The 16,623-nt window shown below is 40.9% G+C and overlaps 1 protein-coding gene across 1 annotated transcript; it reads left to right on the top strand.

The window, feature by feature from the left end:
• The first annotated feature begins 1,116 nt into the window (after positions 1–1,116).
• Positions 1,117–5,748, top strand: FABP5 (fatty acid binding protein 5). The gene is made up of 4 exons (XM_030839182.3): positions 1,117–1,284; positions 3,660–3,832; positions 4,215–4,316; positions 5,497–5,748. The coding sequence occupies exons 1-4, from the start codon at positions 1,206–1,208 to the stop codon at positions 5,548–5,550; spliced, it is 408 nt and encodes a 135-aa protein (XP_030695042.1). The 5' UTR covers positions 1,117–1,205; the 3' UTR covers positions 5,551–5,748.
• Positions 5,749–16,623: the final 10,875 nt, after the last annotated feature.

Below are 16,623 nucleotides of genomic sequence, written 5' to 3' on the forward strand. Positions count from 1 at the left end.
TCTCTTGAGGAGAGTGAGCCAGGTGTGGACCTATTTCACAAGGTCTAGAGTGAGAAGGATCTGGACAGGCATTCTGGTTCTGCCACTCTGCAAACTTTCCCTGCCATATCTCTCTTTCAGAAAGTTGGGATAATATTCTTCAGCAAAAATCTAGCAGAGATCAGTTAATGGATATAAAGGAGCCAGGAAGTACAGCATCCAGCAAGGAGACACTCAGTAAATGGACTTTATCTCCACCAAGTTGGCTACCCTCTCTGTGTGGCAACTTCCTCACCTCATCCCAGCTCACTCCCACAGAAACCCAGGAGCACCAAGTAAGATACTGCGACAAGCACACTTTGAAAAGTATGACGTTCTACATACAAACACAGGGAATTATTATGATTAAAGGTGAAGAGGAGAAGCACTGGAATCTAAAGACTTGGGAGCCTGAGGGGAAACTGAAAATATAAAACATACTTGAATGAGAACATTTAATAGCAGTGGCAGTCACTTAAGCTGATACCTGCTACAGAATCTGAGTTTGGAAAACCAACTTCTTGGGACATCTCCATCCACCCAGCACTTTCTGATAAAATGGTCTAACTCAACACAGGTATACACCCATCCTGAGGCCCCATTTGGTCCGGGAGTGGCCTGAGGGTGGGGAGAACGGGTTGTCTCAGGAGGGTGTGGGATGAGGGTTTGCCCCGTCTGCGAGCAGTGACTAGTGAGGCAAAGAAGTTTATCAATCGATCAATCAAACTACCGATCAATCAATTCCTGCCACTGGAGCGGAGCGAAGGCTAATCGATTCTTTGGGGGTGTTTTGAATGGAAGAGGGGCGGCAGCTTGACGTGGGATCTGTGGGCCGGGTCCGCCGGTAGCCCCTCTGGCTTCCTGGGCGTAAGGAGGCGCGGGAACGTGCAGGGGCTGGCGTCCGGTGTGGTGTGGGGCGCGCCGGGCGAGTCCCTGCTTGCAGGAGGCGCCGGAGGAGTCCTCGCGGCCGGGGCAGGTGGAGCGGGTTTGCCTGTCTGGACCCCAGGAGCGAGACCCGGAGGCGGGGTGCCGGGCGGGCGAGGCACTCCTCTCATTGGCCGCCGGGCGCCGCCCTGCGCGCGCTCCGCCTTTATAAAGCAGCCGCGGTGGACTGGCGTCCGCACGCCAGGTTCCCGGCGCCCGACCCTCCTTCGCTTTCTCTGCACGCTCGCCCGCCCGCGCCCACCATGGCCACCATTCAGCAGCTGGTAGGAAGATGGTGCTTAGTAGAGAGCAAAGGCTTTGACGAATACATGAAGGAATTAGGTGAGGTTCCCCAGCATGCGGCGCTGCAACGTGGCACGTGTATGTCTATCTGTCCCTAGGTCCCCTTCGGCGTGCTGGGCTCAGAGGCTGGGCATGCTTGGCTGCCTATCGCCGACCCCGTTATCCTCTTCCACCTCCGTCACGGGCGAGCGGCGGGGAGAGCGTGGGCCTCTCGGTCTGCCCCGCTCTCTGCTGCTTTCCCCTGGGCGCCACCGCACTTGCTCCCTGCCTTTAGCGCGCTCACCCCCCCTCCCACCCACAACTTCACTTCTTTCGACCCCTCCAGGCAGCCCTCTTAACTTTACCTATTTTTTTTCCTCCACTACTCGTCCTCCCTAATCCTGACCCCGTCCTCCCACTCGCACTCACTCCGTCGTGGCCGCACCCACTCGCCTTGCCCACCCTGCCGCATCTTTGTTCCTAGATGGCGCGCGGGGTCCCCTCCCTCTTCTCCACGGGGACGCGGTTTCTAGCAGAAATCCTTTAGAGGGTCTGAACCGGGCTACTGCTTCAGCTTCCATTCCGCTCTCGGCTGCATCTCCCTTACCCGCAGGTCCCCCACCCGCCCTCTCCGGGTGCGCCGGGCCCTTTGGGTTGGCACGGCTCCCCGGGGAGCATCGGGGCATCCTCGCCTCCGCGCCCCAGAGCGGCGCTCGGAGGCGTGGCACTGGCGGCGCTGTACTGTTGGCGGGTGGCCTGTGGGAGGAGCGCAGTGAGGTTGACTGTGCCTGGGGATGGGGAGGCAGTGCGCCGCGGCCCTGGCCTCTGCATCTAGAGGGTGGAGGGCAGAGAGGCTTTGTTGGGAAACCGCGATCAGAAACTGCCGGTCCCTCCTGCGGCTGCTTTCCTACCACATCCAAGATGGCTGTGGCTTTGCAGAAGGCACTTGACTTATTAAAAGCCTTCCAAGGAAGGATGAGTCTCTGTAGGAAGATTCAAGTTGTCACTCAAAATAGTGCTGAATTTTCTCCTGTCTTTTTCCTGAGCCGGTGACAACGATTGCATGCTGGTTGAAACACTGGGTAGATTGGCAAACAAAGATGAACCTTTGTCACAGGCCCCTAGGAAGTGGGATGGTGAAGCATGGCAAAGATCCTATCTGAGACAACTGCTGGGACTGGGGGACGCTTTAGAAGTCGCCCTCCCACAAATGTTGACATGACTGCTTTCTGGTGCACAAGTCGCTACAAAGACCTAGGCCCTGAGGTACTTCGGAAACACACCTTCACTAACCTTTATGCAAGACAGCGGCTGCTTAAGGCTGGTTCTGTGGTGACTCTTGAGTGTCTTTACGAGCCTGTGAGTAAAGCCACCTAACGTTCTCAAATCAAAGAAACACATTTGTGTCTGTTCACATGTGTGAGGACCGGAGAAGGCTGTTTCTCTGCCTACTGAAAGCGAATGTGTTTATCAGATGGCTGGTTTCCAGAGTTCTGGAGTCATGAAGGTTGTCAAGGCTCAATTCATTAGAGAGCAGTCAAGGTGTAGGAAAAGCAGAGCCTTTTATTTGTCCAAAGTGAGAATATCTAATGACTCTAACAAAACAAGGCACCAGCCTTGAGCTGGCAAAAGAGAAGTCTTCACGGGGACATTTCAAGCCTGGCTGAGTGTTCATCATCAAGTCAGTTCCTCTGTCTAGGTTGTAATCTCCTCATCTGTGAAACCGAGATTTCGCCTAGAACTAAGTTTCCTACTAAATGTTAACATTAAGGGGAAATACACAGATTATAAATTAAATATATCAATACAGTAATTGAGTTACACAGCTCTGAAATAGTTACTCTGTTTGAGGGTAAGATTTTTCCTGTTTGTTAGCGTTATGATTGTGCAGTTAACTCTTAAAACTTTGTGTAATTGGCGTATCTCAGGATCAATGTTGATTTTGTATAGTCTGCTAATCAAATATTTATCAGGGACCTTTTATGTGCCAGACTGTGTGCTGGAGTCATAGAATACAATGGTTGGCAGAATTGAGGAAATTGTAGAAGTTCGGATATCTTCCCTAACTTTCTGAAAGCCAGCAGAGCGTGGTGGCTGAGCTATTTGGAGGCCCACGGCCTGCCTGCATTGTTGGTTCGCAGCCCCCTCCCTCCCTAGCTGAATGAGCTTGAGTGAATTACATCAGTGCCTCACCTTCTCATCTGTAAAATGGAGACAGTGTATCCACCTTCCACAAGGTTGTCATAAGGCTGCCATGAATAATATATGTCAAGTATGAACACATGGTGAGCACTGGATATGTGTTCACGGTGGTTATTGATAAGTGAATAGGTGAAAATATGCACAGCATAGTGATTACAATTGAATTGCTGCTTTTATTATGTAAACTATAACTTTGGTCTTCCTGTTGTTTAACACGATATAACATTCTACAGGAGTGGGGCTAGCTCTGCGAAAAATGGGTGCAATAGCTAAACCGGACTGTATCATCACTTCCGACGGCAAAAACCTCACCATAAAAACTGAGACCGCTTTGAAAACAACACAGTTTTCCTGCATCCTGGGAGAGAAGTTTGAAGAGACTACAGCTGATGGCAGAAAAACTCAGGTCAGTCCTAACTTATAATATCACAGAAGCTTCTAGAATGATAGATTCTATTAATAACAGTCTTACTGCTTCCAGGCAAGAACTTAATGAAAAAGTCACAAGTTGTTTTATGAATTGAGTTGTGACAAATTAGTGAAAGTACCAGCTTCACAACATAGTCTATTTTGTAAAAATAGTTGAAGGGACACGAGAAAGAGTGCATATCTCTTATGTGCATCTAGATTGAAAACCGTAAACTGTGTTACGAATGAAATCAGTATGGGCTAATGAAGTAGACTCGGAAGGGAAAAGATGAAAAAATGTTGGTTAAGGAGGTTATGAGTCACAGAAACTCTCTTTTATTGTACTTTGGAAGATTAAAAAGTATACTTTATTTTGGCAGACTGTCTGCAACTTTACAGATGGCGCATTGGTTCAACGTCAGGAATGGGATGGAAAGGAAAGCATAATAACAAGAAAAGTGGAAGACGGAAAATTAGTGGTGGTAAGTGTCTGACATCTTCTATTTTATTGGGCTTCTTGTTTGAACTCGTAGTTCACATAGGTGTTCTGTATCACTGATCATGAGCAGAACTAGGTTTGGAAAGGAAAAAACTGCAAAGTAACAAGGTAAATACAAAACACTAATAATTAAGAAAGCCCTTTGTAGAGATAGAGAAGTGAGATGATGTACTAGAGGATGTAGCAGGAGCTGGGTTTAGTCCATGCTCTGCTGCTACATTTACAGTTCAGGCACACTTCAGAGATATTGCAGGTTGGATTCCAGACCACTGCAATAAACTGAGTATCACAGTAAAGTGAGTCATGTGAATTTTTTGGTTTCCCAGTGCATATAATTTATGTTTATACTATTATGTTAAGTGTGCAATAGCCTTATGTCTGAAAAAACAATATACATACCTCAATTAAAAAAATACTTTAGGGCTTCCCTGGTGGCGCAGTGGTTGAGAGCCCGTCTGCCGATGCAGGGGACACGAGTTCGTGCCCCGGTCCGGGAGGATCCCACATGCCGCGGAGCGGCTGGGTCCGTGAGCCATGGCCGCTGAGCCTACGTGTCCAGAGCCTGTGCTCCGCAACGGGAGAGGCCACAACAGTGAGAGGCCCACGTACTGCAAAAAACAAACAAACAAACAAACAAAAAAACTTTATTGCTAATAACTGCCCCCAAATTATAATAGTAATACCAAAGATCACTAATCACTGATCACCAAAACCAATATAATAATAATGAAAAAGTTTGAAATATTGTGAGAATTACTAACATGTGACACAGAGACAGGAAGTGAGCAAATGATGTTGGAAAAATGGCGCCAATAGACTTGCTCAATGCAGGGTTGCCACAAACCTTCAATTTGTAAAAAAATGTCTATATATTCTTAGGCATACGTTTTTCTGCTTCTTTAATATGAGGAATAGTGTTTGCTGAGACTGAATGAATAGTTTAGATATTGCAAATCAGTATTTAGTTTACAGTTAAGCATATGCACGTCATAAGCAAAATAACAGGTTCTAGCTTTTCAAACCCAGGAATCCTAAAGTGCATTTTCTTCGTCTATGAAGTAGATTACAACGTTTTGTAGGATTGTGGTCCTAGCATTTAACTATCACCATTGCCCTGTGATGTAAGACTAACCTGACTCTTCTAATATCACTCTTTCTCCTAGGTATGTGTCATGAACAATGTCACCTGTACTCGGGTCTATGAAAAAGTAGAGTAAAACTTTCATCATCATTTTGGATAGGAAGCTGAGAGGATGAACAAGCTCAGTTCAATGAGCAAATCTCCATACTTCTTTTTTTTTCATTACTGTGTTCAATTATCTTTATCACAAACATTTTACTTTAACTATTTCAAAGTGTTGGTTTAATTAGGATCATCTCTTTGGTTAGTAAATAAATCTGTTTGTGCTATACCAGTTTTGCATGTTTTTTTAAGCTTTATAGGAATTTAGTGATGAGTTTTAACATTTATGAATGGAATAAATTCTGGGGTAGCCTTGAGGTTACCATATTGAGATTATATTTTAGTAATTTATATGTAGAACTACTTCTGTGGCAAATAAACTACCAATCATTAATCTTGCCCTATGCTATTTGAACTTTGTATCAACTCAAGAATCTTAAATTTGTGACAGAGACTGTTCTCGTTGAAAAATAGCTACATAAATAAACTTTATAATTTAAATATTAGAATAAAGGTTAAATCATACTGTTAATAGTGTGCTTATAACTATTACTCAGGAATTCTGAGCCAGAAATTCATTTAATAAACTTTCTGAGGACCTACCATGTGCCAGGCAGTCTTCCAGAGGTTAAGGTATATCTGAACACAAGGACAAGTCATTGCACTTGACAAGAAACACTCATCTTTGAAAGTACATAGTGTGCTCATTAACAAAAGCCGTAAAAGTAATTGAGCTCTGAATGAAATACTTGTGTGTATATATAAAGAATAACTAGAATTCTAGTGACTCCTGTCCAATTTCTCAAGCCAAATAACAACTATCTGCAATTCACATTTGGAGAAATTCCTATAGGCACTGGGCTAAAACTATGTACATGATCCTCAGAGCAATACTTAGGGGAGCTAGTAACATCATCTATGTGCTGCAAATAAGAAAATAGGTTTTTGACTACCTAACTTGTTCAAGGACATAGGAAGCAGGAGAGTTGGAGTGGGAACCTACAACTCATGGAGTCCACTCATGACTGGTCAATCATTCTACAGCACTGCCTCTTCTCAGTGGTATAAAGATCCTGAGTTTAAAGTACCTAAATGTAATAACTGAGACTTTTCTGAAACTACTCTCTAGGCACTAAAATATTAGCTGGCAAGAATCTTTAATTACTGAGAGCTAGCAGTCAATGAAAGAGTTGGACTCACTGATACCCTAGCTCTGTGTTGTCCAATATATAGCTGTAGCCCCAGGTGGCTGATGAGCACTGGGTAAGTAAAATACACACAAGATTTAAAGAACTTTATACCAAAAAAAAAAAAAAAAAAGGAAAACACCTCTGATTTATTTTATATTGATTACATGTTGAAATCATATTTTTGGATACAGTTGGTTACCTAAATATTGTATATTAATCAAATTAATTTTACCTGTTGCTTGTCTTTTTTAATGTGGCTAGGGAATATTTAAAAATTACATGTGCTAAAAAAAATTACATGTGCTGGCCTTTTTTTTGAGGGGGGGGTCCATATTTTTAGTTGGACAGTGCTGGTCTAGACTTCCTTTTCTATTTGAATTTCATCTTGTTTATTTTCATCTCCATACTAGAGTTCCTCTTTCATCCCCCTTTTCCACTTCTAATAATAGTGTCCATTTATATGACTCCCTGAACCGAACACTGGGCCAAGTACTTTTAAGAGTTTTATAATTCTCAGAACCACCCTAAATGATGTGTATTAACAATTGTTTTCTGCATTACTTAGATGAGGAAACTAAGTCTCAGGGTCTAGGTAATGATACCGAGCCATACAGCTAGTACGAGTCAGAACAGATTGGAGCACAAGTTCATCTGACTAAAACCTGTGCAACCAGCACCATGTTCTAATGTCTGTATTGCTTCAGTTTATGGACAGTGGAGTATTACTAGAGGAAGGGTAGGCCCATGTTTCTTCCGTGAGGGGAGTTGTTGACATTTTGGGTGAGAGAACTTTTCTTCATTGTGCTGAGCTGTGGCAAGTCGGTGTCCTAAGATCATTGCCACAAAATGCCCATGGCACCCAGCAGTCTACCCCAAACACCCTATACATTTCCAGATGTCTTCTAAGGGTATGGTAGCATACCAAGTTGAGAACCACTGGGTAGAACAAGAACAAATGTAGCTCAGCTTCATCTTATCTAGTGTCAATCAAGCCCTTCTTTCTGCTAAGCAATCCTTTAACATCAGTTCACCCCTTAACAAAAGGTATAAACTAGTGCCTTTATTGAATATTTTTATTTTCTCTTAACTGGTAGTATGTTGGAATGTATTCTGTTTAGTTCTACAACACACTGCATGTGTTGGGAGTTTCACTCCCTGAGTTTCACCCAGGTCTATCAGATGTCCTGTTTTCTTCTCTATGCTTCAACACTTTATTGCCGATAACTTATTGGACATTTCCCTATAGATGTCACATTTAATTTCAAACTGGTTTAATCTCTCTAAAATTTAGTGTGATGATTTAAGTGTTGGGGCTTTGGAAGCAGACAATACTGGAATCCAATTCTGGCTCTCTACCCTTTTAAGAATTGTGTGACTTAGGGCAGGGTTACTTAACTCCTCTGAACTCTAGTTATACCCTTTGTAAAAGACACAGACCTACTAGAGAACGGACTTGAGGATATGGGGAGGGGGAAGGGTGAGCTGTGACAAAGCGAGAGAGAGGCATGGACATATATACACTACCAAACGTAAGGTTGATAGCTAGTGGGAAGCAGCCGCATAGCACAGGGAGATCAACTTGGTGCTTTGTGACCGCCTGGAGGGGTGGGATAGGGAGGGTGGGAGGGAGGGAGATGCAAGAGGGAAGAGGTATGGGAACATATGTATATGTATAACTGATTCAGTTTGTTATAAAGCAGAAACTAACCATTGTAAAGCAATTATACCCCAATAAAGATGTTAAAAAAAAAAAAAAGATACAACATTGCCTAACTTGTAGCACTTCGCATAGGGCCCAGCACAGAGTAAAGTCTTAATGTCTCTCCAGTACTGCCCAACAGAACTTTCTGCAGTGATGGAAATGCAGTGTTATCATCTGAACTATTCAACACATCGGCACTAACCCCGTCTAGGTGGGTATGGAAGCACTTTAAACACGGCGAGTGCAACTGAGGAACTGAATTTTAAATTTTATTTAATTTTCATTAATTAAAATGTAAATTTAAATACCCACATATGGTCAGTAGCTGCTGATTTGGACAGCACAGGATGGTAACCTCATGTTTTCCAAAATCAGCCTTCTTATTTTGATTCCAAACCTACTCCTCTTGTGGTATTTGTTCATCTCAATCCATGGGAATGTTAATTTTCTAGTTCTCTAGCTAAATGCTTTGGAGTCATCTTTAATTCCTTTCTTTCTTTCCCATGCTATAGCTAATCCACTAGCAAATGATTTCAGCTTTACTTTCAGAAAGTATCTAGAATTCAAGTACTTCTTACCTCTTCCACAGATACCACCGTGATTCAGACTCCACTGTTCTCTCTCCCTTGATCTCCCTGTTTGCATTTTTATTCTTCCAGAGCTATCATTTTAAAATACACGTTTAAATATGTCACTCCTCTGGTGAGAATCCTCCACTGGCTTCTCATTTCAGTCAGGGTAGAAGCCAAAATATTTGCAGAGGTCTTATGTGATCTTGCCTTCTGGTTGTTTTCTCCTTTCACTCTCTTAGCAAATATTCCCTTCCAGTAGACCATTGTTGACACAGCTATGCTCCTGCCTCAGGGCCTTTGCACCTATTGTTGCCGCTGCCTGGAACAATCTACCTTCTGAAATCCGCTGCCCAGGCTTTCTCTGCTTTCTCACTTCCTTAAAGGAAGTCTCTTCTCAAATGTCACCCTAGCAGTGAGTCATCCCCAGAGTGTATATTTGCTACCACCCCTCCTGCATACTCTGTATTCCCCTATGCTGCCCTTGCCCTTATCACTAGTCCTGCCTAACTATATGTCTACTTGGTTTTTCGGTTAAAAAAAAATTTTTTTTTGTGGTTATTATCTGTCTCTCTCCCTGGAAAGTAAGCTTTGTTTTTATCATGTTCTCTATCACTCACCTAGGAAACAACCTAGCACATAGAAGATGCTCAATAAATATCTGTTAAATGAATAAATTCATTAATAAATTAATGGCTCTTCTGAGGCTATTTAACATATTTTAATATTATTTAAGACCCTTTATGATTTTGCTTCAGTTTATGTTATTTTTTTAAACCATATTTCTTACCTTTGTACAAATCATTCAACTTAATTAGGTCATTTACTTAGCCCAGAGGTAGTGTACTTGATGACTGTAGAATATGAATGTTTGAAATAGGAAGTAAGGAACTCAGTCTAGTTTCTGAACTGGCATGCTGTGACACTCTGCCTCACCAAGAACTAGGCTGCCCGATTGTGAGCAACATTTAAAACTTATTTTACTGCAGCTGAGTATTCTGCCAACAGGCAATGTCTGTCAAACAGAACTTGACCTGAGTTGTTTGTGGAGCATGGTCCAGATTAGAGACAATCTACCACAAGTCAAATGGTTTAACATAAGTCAAGTTCTCACCAAAGAAAAATGTACAGGCAAGAGATGACTTAACTTTCAGATTATGTCCTTGAGTGCTGCGAGGGCATTGACTGTTCTCTTCAAGCAGAATGAGTGCCTAAGGATGCAGGGTTATTGGCGTATCACACCTGTGAGGTCTTTCTAGGCAATATGTGGCTTTGCTCTGTGCTAGTATAATTATGTTTCATTTATTGCTAATTTAGCGGTTTCTTGAGTCTTAATCTCGTCAACAGTTTTCTCAAACTCTGGTATTTGAAATTATGCTAGGACCATAAAATGATGGAGAGCCATGTTTTTAGCACCTAGATTTTAATTTTGCTAGCTCAGCTGAGGCTCTTACTCAATTCTTTCTGCTTATTAATTAATGATTATTAATGTTGTACTTAAAATTCACTTTTTTCTATTTTTTTTAAAATTGGGGTATAATTGCTTACAGAGAAGTGAATCAGCTATATGTATACATATATTCCTTCTTTTTTGGATTTCCTTCCCATTTAGGTCACCACAGAGCACTGAGTAGAGTTCCCTGTGCTATACAACAGGTTCTCATTAGTTATCTATTTTAGGCATAGTAGTGTATATATGTCAATCCCAATCTCCCACTTCATCCCACCCCCTCCTCTCCACCCTTGGTGTTTATACGTTTGTTCTCTACATCTGTGTCTCTATTAAAATGGTACAGATGAACCTATTAGCAAAGTAAAATTCACTTTTTAGTTTATGAGAATAATTATAGATTTCCCCTGGGTTCCCTGTACTCACTGTTCTTCTTTTTTCTTGTTGCCCTCTTAGAATTCACTGCTGTTTGGTGGGTCACATGTGATGTGGGTTAGTAGGAAGAACTGATGAAGATGGTGAAGTGGTTTAAAAAGCTGAGTGACACATGTTTTGAAATATTGTGAAAGGCAGGGTGGGATGACACATCACTGGTCCGACAGCAACTGGAAAATAACTTGTCTTATGACATCTGGTCTGTCAGGCTCTTGTCACCAGATTATATGTGGACATTTACTTAGGAACAAGTCCATCTCCTCACAGGCTCCTCCTCCCACACTGCACGCTTTGAAAATGTATGAAAAGGAAATAACAATACTTTTCACAGAGCACTTTTTAAAAGTGCTTGTGACGCATGATATGAGGAACGAGATAGAGCAGGGCCAGGGTCCTTTTCATGGAACTGGCATCCTGGTGAGAAAAGATAGAATACACACAGTTAAACCAAGTGGCATAGAGTGATAAATGCAGCAAGAAAAAAAATGAAACCAAGTAGTATGAGAAAGAGTGAGTAGGGTTGAAGACACTTTATATGGGATGGCCAGGAATGCTTCTCAGGGGAGGTATTGTTTGAACCCAAACCTGAATCAGGAGCAGAAGGTAGGCAAGTAACGTCTGGCGGCATAGTGTTCCAGGCAGAGGAGGGCAACTGCAAAAACCCTTTGTGGAGCGGACAGGGGGCAGAGTGACAGAAGCTGATGGACAGAGAAGCAATGAGGGACAAGATGTAGTCTGATATCTGAGTAGGAAGCAGAGCCTGTGGGACCTGGTACTTCTAGTTGGGGATTTGGGTTTGTCTGAAGGTCAAGGGAAACCATGGAGGGTCTCAAGTAGGAAATGCCAGAGCACTTTAAAAAATACCCTAGTTTCACTCTCAGTAATGGAAAACTTGATATTTGGAAATTCTTCTTACTAAAAACAACTGAAAATACTGGAATATATATATATATTTAAATTTCCTTAAAGTGACAAAGAGCTAATAAAATACTGAGAAATTACTTGGCATAGATCTGGGAATCCAGAGATACAAGTTCAGCTAATAGGGCTGGTTTTGCCCTGAAGTATTTATTTGTGGATCCAGAAGAAGTGGCTGAGAGGCTGAGCTGTACTTTTGGCAACAAAGAGAACAATTGACCTTTGTCTGATGGTAGACAGGCTGATTTCATCTTCCATTGTCTTAGAAAAAGAGTTCTTAATGGTTGAAAATTTTGTTACAAGGATGTTCATCAAAGTGCTATTTATATCGGCAGAAAATTGGAAGCCACATAACTTTCTAGAAATGGAGGGCTGATTAATCATGATGTGTCCATACAATAAAACACTAACAGGCATTTAAAAAAGTAAAAAGACTAACAAAAACTTGGAAGAAGCCTCATAATATGCTCTAAGGTGAAAAAAAATCCTGACTATAAAATATTATGTAGGGGAGTTTAGGATTGACATATACATACTACTATTTTTAAAATAGATAACCAACACAGACTTACTGTATAGCACAGGGAACTCTGCTCAATATTCTGTAATAACCTAAACAGGAAAGAGTTTGAAAAAGAATAGATATATGTATATGTATAACTGAATCACTTTGCTGTACACCTGAAACTAACACAACATTGTTAATCAACTATAGTCTAATATAAAATAAAACATTTTAAAATTATGTACACATCCCATTTGTGTAACATTATGTGCATACATGTAGGAAAATATACAAAAATGTTAACAGTGGTTATCTCTTGGGATTGGGGTGATGTTTAATTTCTTATTTACTTGCTTATATATCTGTAATAAGAAAAATGCAAAAACCTAATGCAAATTGCTCTGTATTTTTAATGATAAATAAATAGTATATTAGAAGATACTGCAGAAAAGTACAAATAAGAAAATAAATAGTCCTGGAAGCCTCACTTCCGTAGAAAATCAATATTAGTATTTGGTTATGAGGCATTGAAATAATTCTTTATAAATTTATGTGCATATAGACCCCAAACATTTTATAATGTTTGGGATCATAAAACACAGTATTCTGTTGGCTTACTTTTTTTTTTTTAACTCAAACAAATATAGATTCACATTTTTTAAACCTCACAGTATTTAACTTTACTTCAACTCAATTTTTTATTTTATCAATTTTCTATTGATAAATGTTTAAGTTTTTGAAAGTTTCAGTTATGAACAATGGTTCGATGAACATTCATATACACTAAAGTAATACAATCATTAAAAAACGTTTACAATAGCATTTACCCTTTAGATAGGTCCCCACAGCATTTACTCAGCCTTCCTTAAAACACAGGCCAAGTAGTTGTCAGGCTGCAAACAAAGCTAACCTCACAAAGTGGTAGAGTGCTGTAGCATGTGATTAAGGAAACTTCTACCCTACAAAATATTTTGCCCCCAAGATGCAATTTAACTGTTTTAGCAAGGAGCACATCTTTTCCTTTATACAATTAAAGATCTAGAGCGAGGGAATTGTTGGTTCTAAAGTCATCCTTTTTGAAAAGTTAAAGTTATTTATGATGGGCAGTTTTGCTCTTTCTCATTTGCTGGGCTTTACACAAGGCCATGATGTTCACTTGGGCATAATTCCAAGGGCCTCCATTCTCATTCTCATCTTAGTGGATGGCTCTAGGTTGTGTGAAAATTATGGGCCATGCCACCGAGACCCTAGTATTCAGTTTAGTTTGTTTTTTGCTTGGTTATTTTGTTGGTTTATTGAATTCTCCAACCAGACCATTACTAACAGAAATACATGAGAAAAAAATCCCAGGAATATGTTTCAGGGTTTCAGAACAGTAGCAGTGAAAATAGTGTTTACACAGAAGTTCAGAAAAGTTACATATAAGAGAATAAAGACTTTTTTCATAATTTAGACAGAGTTGGTTTGAAAAAGGTTTTCAGCAAATCACATAACCAAATATAGAAATGAAGGTTGCTAACTCAGGCTATTGCACTAACCACTAAACTTAGCTTCCTCTCTTGGCTGCACAGGGCAGAAGCACAGGAAGAAAAAAAATGCCACTCTTTCTGGAACAAGCAGACTTTTGGAAAATGGCTAGTTCTGGAGCTTGACCTATACGACGCATCCTCCTACAAGGTGTGTACCACACCCAGAAACCTTGGAGAAATCATCATGACACAGATGAGATAATCTCAAAACCTTCTGATTTCATGTTGAAGTGATTAATGATGAGTTCTGATGAGAACTTAAATTCTTTACTCTGGAAATAGGTGGTAATTCTAGGATCCCAGAAAGTTTAAATCTGTCAATTCTGTTTGTTTGGGCGTTGATGGGAAAATGGTGTTGTTTCAAGTCCACGTATCACGGGCACAAATACACACATTAAAATAAGAAATAAGGCACCAGATTAGAAAGAGGCAACACAATGTTAATGAAGGCAGTTATGTCCAGGAGGTAATTTTATTAAAGTGTCATCAGAGTATTTGCCAAGTAGAGAATCACATCTTCTCTATCAGGTCTCTTATTTCACTATACATAGATTTGTATACCTGCAGTCATTCTTTTTGGACCTAAGAGAAATATTTTCTTTGTACCAAGAACAAATTCACATACAAGTCAGTTCTTCTTCATTGTATTAGCTTTGCTTAATTAGCAGATGAGGTCTTTGAGTCCCATTCCAATGTTAGCATGTCTGAATGGACTAATTGTTTGACTGATTCATTCATTCAATTCAGCAAATGTACATTGAGCCCCTACAATGTGCCAGGCATTGTGCTAAGAGCTGGACATACAAAATTGAATAAAGGTGAAAAGTCCCTGACTTCATGAAATTTAGAGTCTGGAGGGAGAGATAGATAATAAACAGAACACTAAGGTAATAATTATAGATGGACAAAATTGCTGTGAAAGACTAAACAGGGTGCTTGATGGAGAATAACAGCATGAACCAATAACGTTGTCTCTGGGGAGGAGAAATTTAAGTCAAAACCCGAAGGAAGAAAAGGATCCAGGCAGGAAAGGAATGGAAAGAGTATTTCTAGCAGAAGGAATAGCGAGTGCAAGTGGCACAAGGTAAAGTCATAGCAAAATGTAGACACTCATATCCCAGTCCCTTGGGCCAGATATATCTCTGAATTCAGAATTTGATTTGCATTTTAGAAAGTTAATATAGTGTGTATATGATATCCATATATTTACCCATGTATTATATGTCTCCCATAGACACCTGGGGACAGTACCCTGTAATCAAACACATTAATATATCTGCAGTGGAACATTTAACTATTAACACAAAATGGGATAAATAAAGACTATATATTTTTTTGACATGGCCTTCTGTCGGTTTGCTTCAGGCTTTGCTGCCAAATGAGTTCAGGTCCAATTAGGTTTTGCCACCAGCTAAATTATGAAAAAAGTCATTTTTCAGAGCCTTTTGGATTTGTGGATTAGAGATTATAGATCTGTAATTTCCCCCACTTTCCCCAATTATTATGACTAACATTCAGTAATTCATTTATTCAACACTTTCTTTTTTGAAGGATTTTCTATACATCAGGTAGTGTTTTGAATGTCTAGAAATGTATTCAACATGACAATATTTATGTATTTTAAAATAGAAAGCCTACTTTCTTAAACATAGCTAAATAAGTTTGAATGTTAATTTTATACCAATATAGTAAAATATTACTAACAACAACTTAAGAGAAACAACAAGAAACCCCATAAGCCAGCACAAAGCATCTTGGTGTGTAGGCTAACTCAGAGAATCTAGAATAAGTTCTTGTAAGAGGGTAGTGAGGGGCTAGAATCTATAACTGGCACCCCTAAAAATCCTTTAATGTGATACTCTTGGAATCCATTCAGAAGTTCCCGATACTCACATTTGCTTTTGATAATTAAGGGAGCAATTTTATCTTTTGGATAATTCCTGCTCCAAATAATGAGTTTCAATTCTGTTCTTGCATAGTACCAGATACTAAAGTAAGAAATTTGTAGGCATAATTTCACTTAGTCCTAAAAAATAAGATAGATATGAATATTATTTCCTTTTTACAAATCAAGAAAGAGTTTTAAAAGCAATCTAAAGGGGACACTGGATCTGCATCAGTAGAGCCAGGCATGCCTGGGGGTTTACCCCCTGCTGTCCAGGGTAGTAAAGGACCAATGACTGACAGGTATGGAATGAGAATGCTCAGGCCCCTCGCATCAGGTTAGGACAACTCTGAGATGTAATGGACACTCCAGAGGTGTACAGTGGACCAGGTGGAGCCAGCCTTCTGCAGAACTGACGAGACCACACCCTGCCTTGGTTTCCTCCTCTTCCTGCTTCCCCTTCTTCCTTGCCTTCCAGATCTCTCCCGACTTCCTTTAGCAAGTTGCTTGCTCAAAAAGTCTTGCCTCAGGGTCTGCTTCTGCTTCTGCTTCTGGAGAACTCGGAACAGCCCTGCTGAGCCCTGGGGAATTCCCGACCCATGGAAACCATGAGAGATAATGATTGTTGTTAGTGATTGTTGCTTGAACCATGATTTGGGGCACTTTGATAGGCAGTAATAGGTAGTCAGACCTCTCTGCAATGTTTCAGTACGTGTATGCAGCAAGGAGTTCCTAGCTCTTCCTCAGCAGGATCTGTGGCTCGGTCCATCCCGATCTGACACACACACACATTCCAGATAATAGGGTTTCTGTTCTCGCTGTAGTGTATCAGCTAACACCACTATCTCAGGGCCCACCGAGTGTCTGATCTGCTGAAACAGCATTGCCTTGGATTAAGGGACCCACTTTATAGTAAATAAGGTG

This window comes from Globicephala melas, chromosome 17 (assembly GCF_963455315.2).
Source record: "Globicephala melas chromosome 17, mGloMel1.2, whole genome shotgun sequence".
NCBI lineage: Eukaryota > Metazoa > Chordata > Mammalia > Artiodactyla > Delphinidae > Globicephala > Globicephala melas.

What these genes read in the sequence shown, in the direction of transcription:
- FABP5 (XM_030839182.3), top strand. Translation starts at nt 1,206, where the DNA reads ATGGCCACCATTCAGCAGCTGGTAGGAAGATGGTGCTTAGTAGAGAGC. An exon ending in CGAATACATGAAGGAATTAG is followed by an intron (nt 1,285 to 3,659) that starts GTGAGGTTCCCC and finishes AACATTCTACAG; the next exon opens with GAGTGGGGCTAGCTCTGCGA. An exon ending in CTGATGGCAGAAAAACTCAG is followed by an intron (nt 3,833 to 4,214) that starts GTCAGTCCTAAC and finishes TTATTTTGGCAG; the next exon opens with ACTGTCTGCAACTTTACAGA.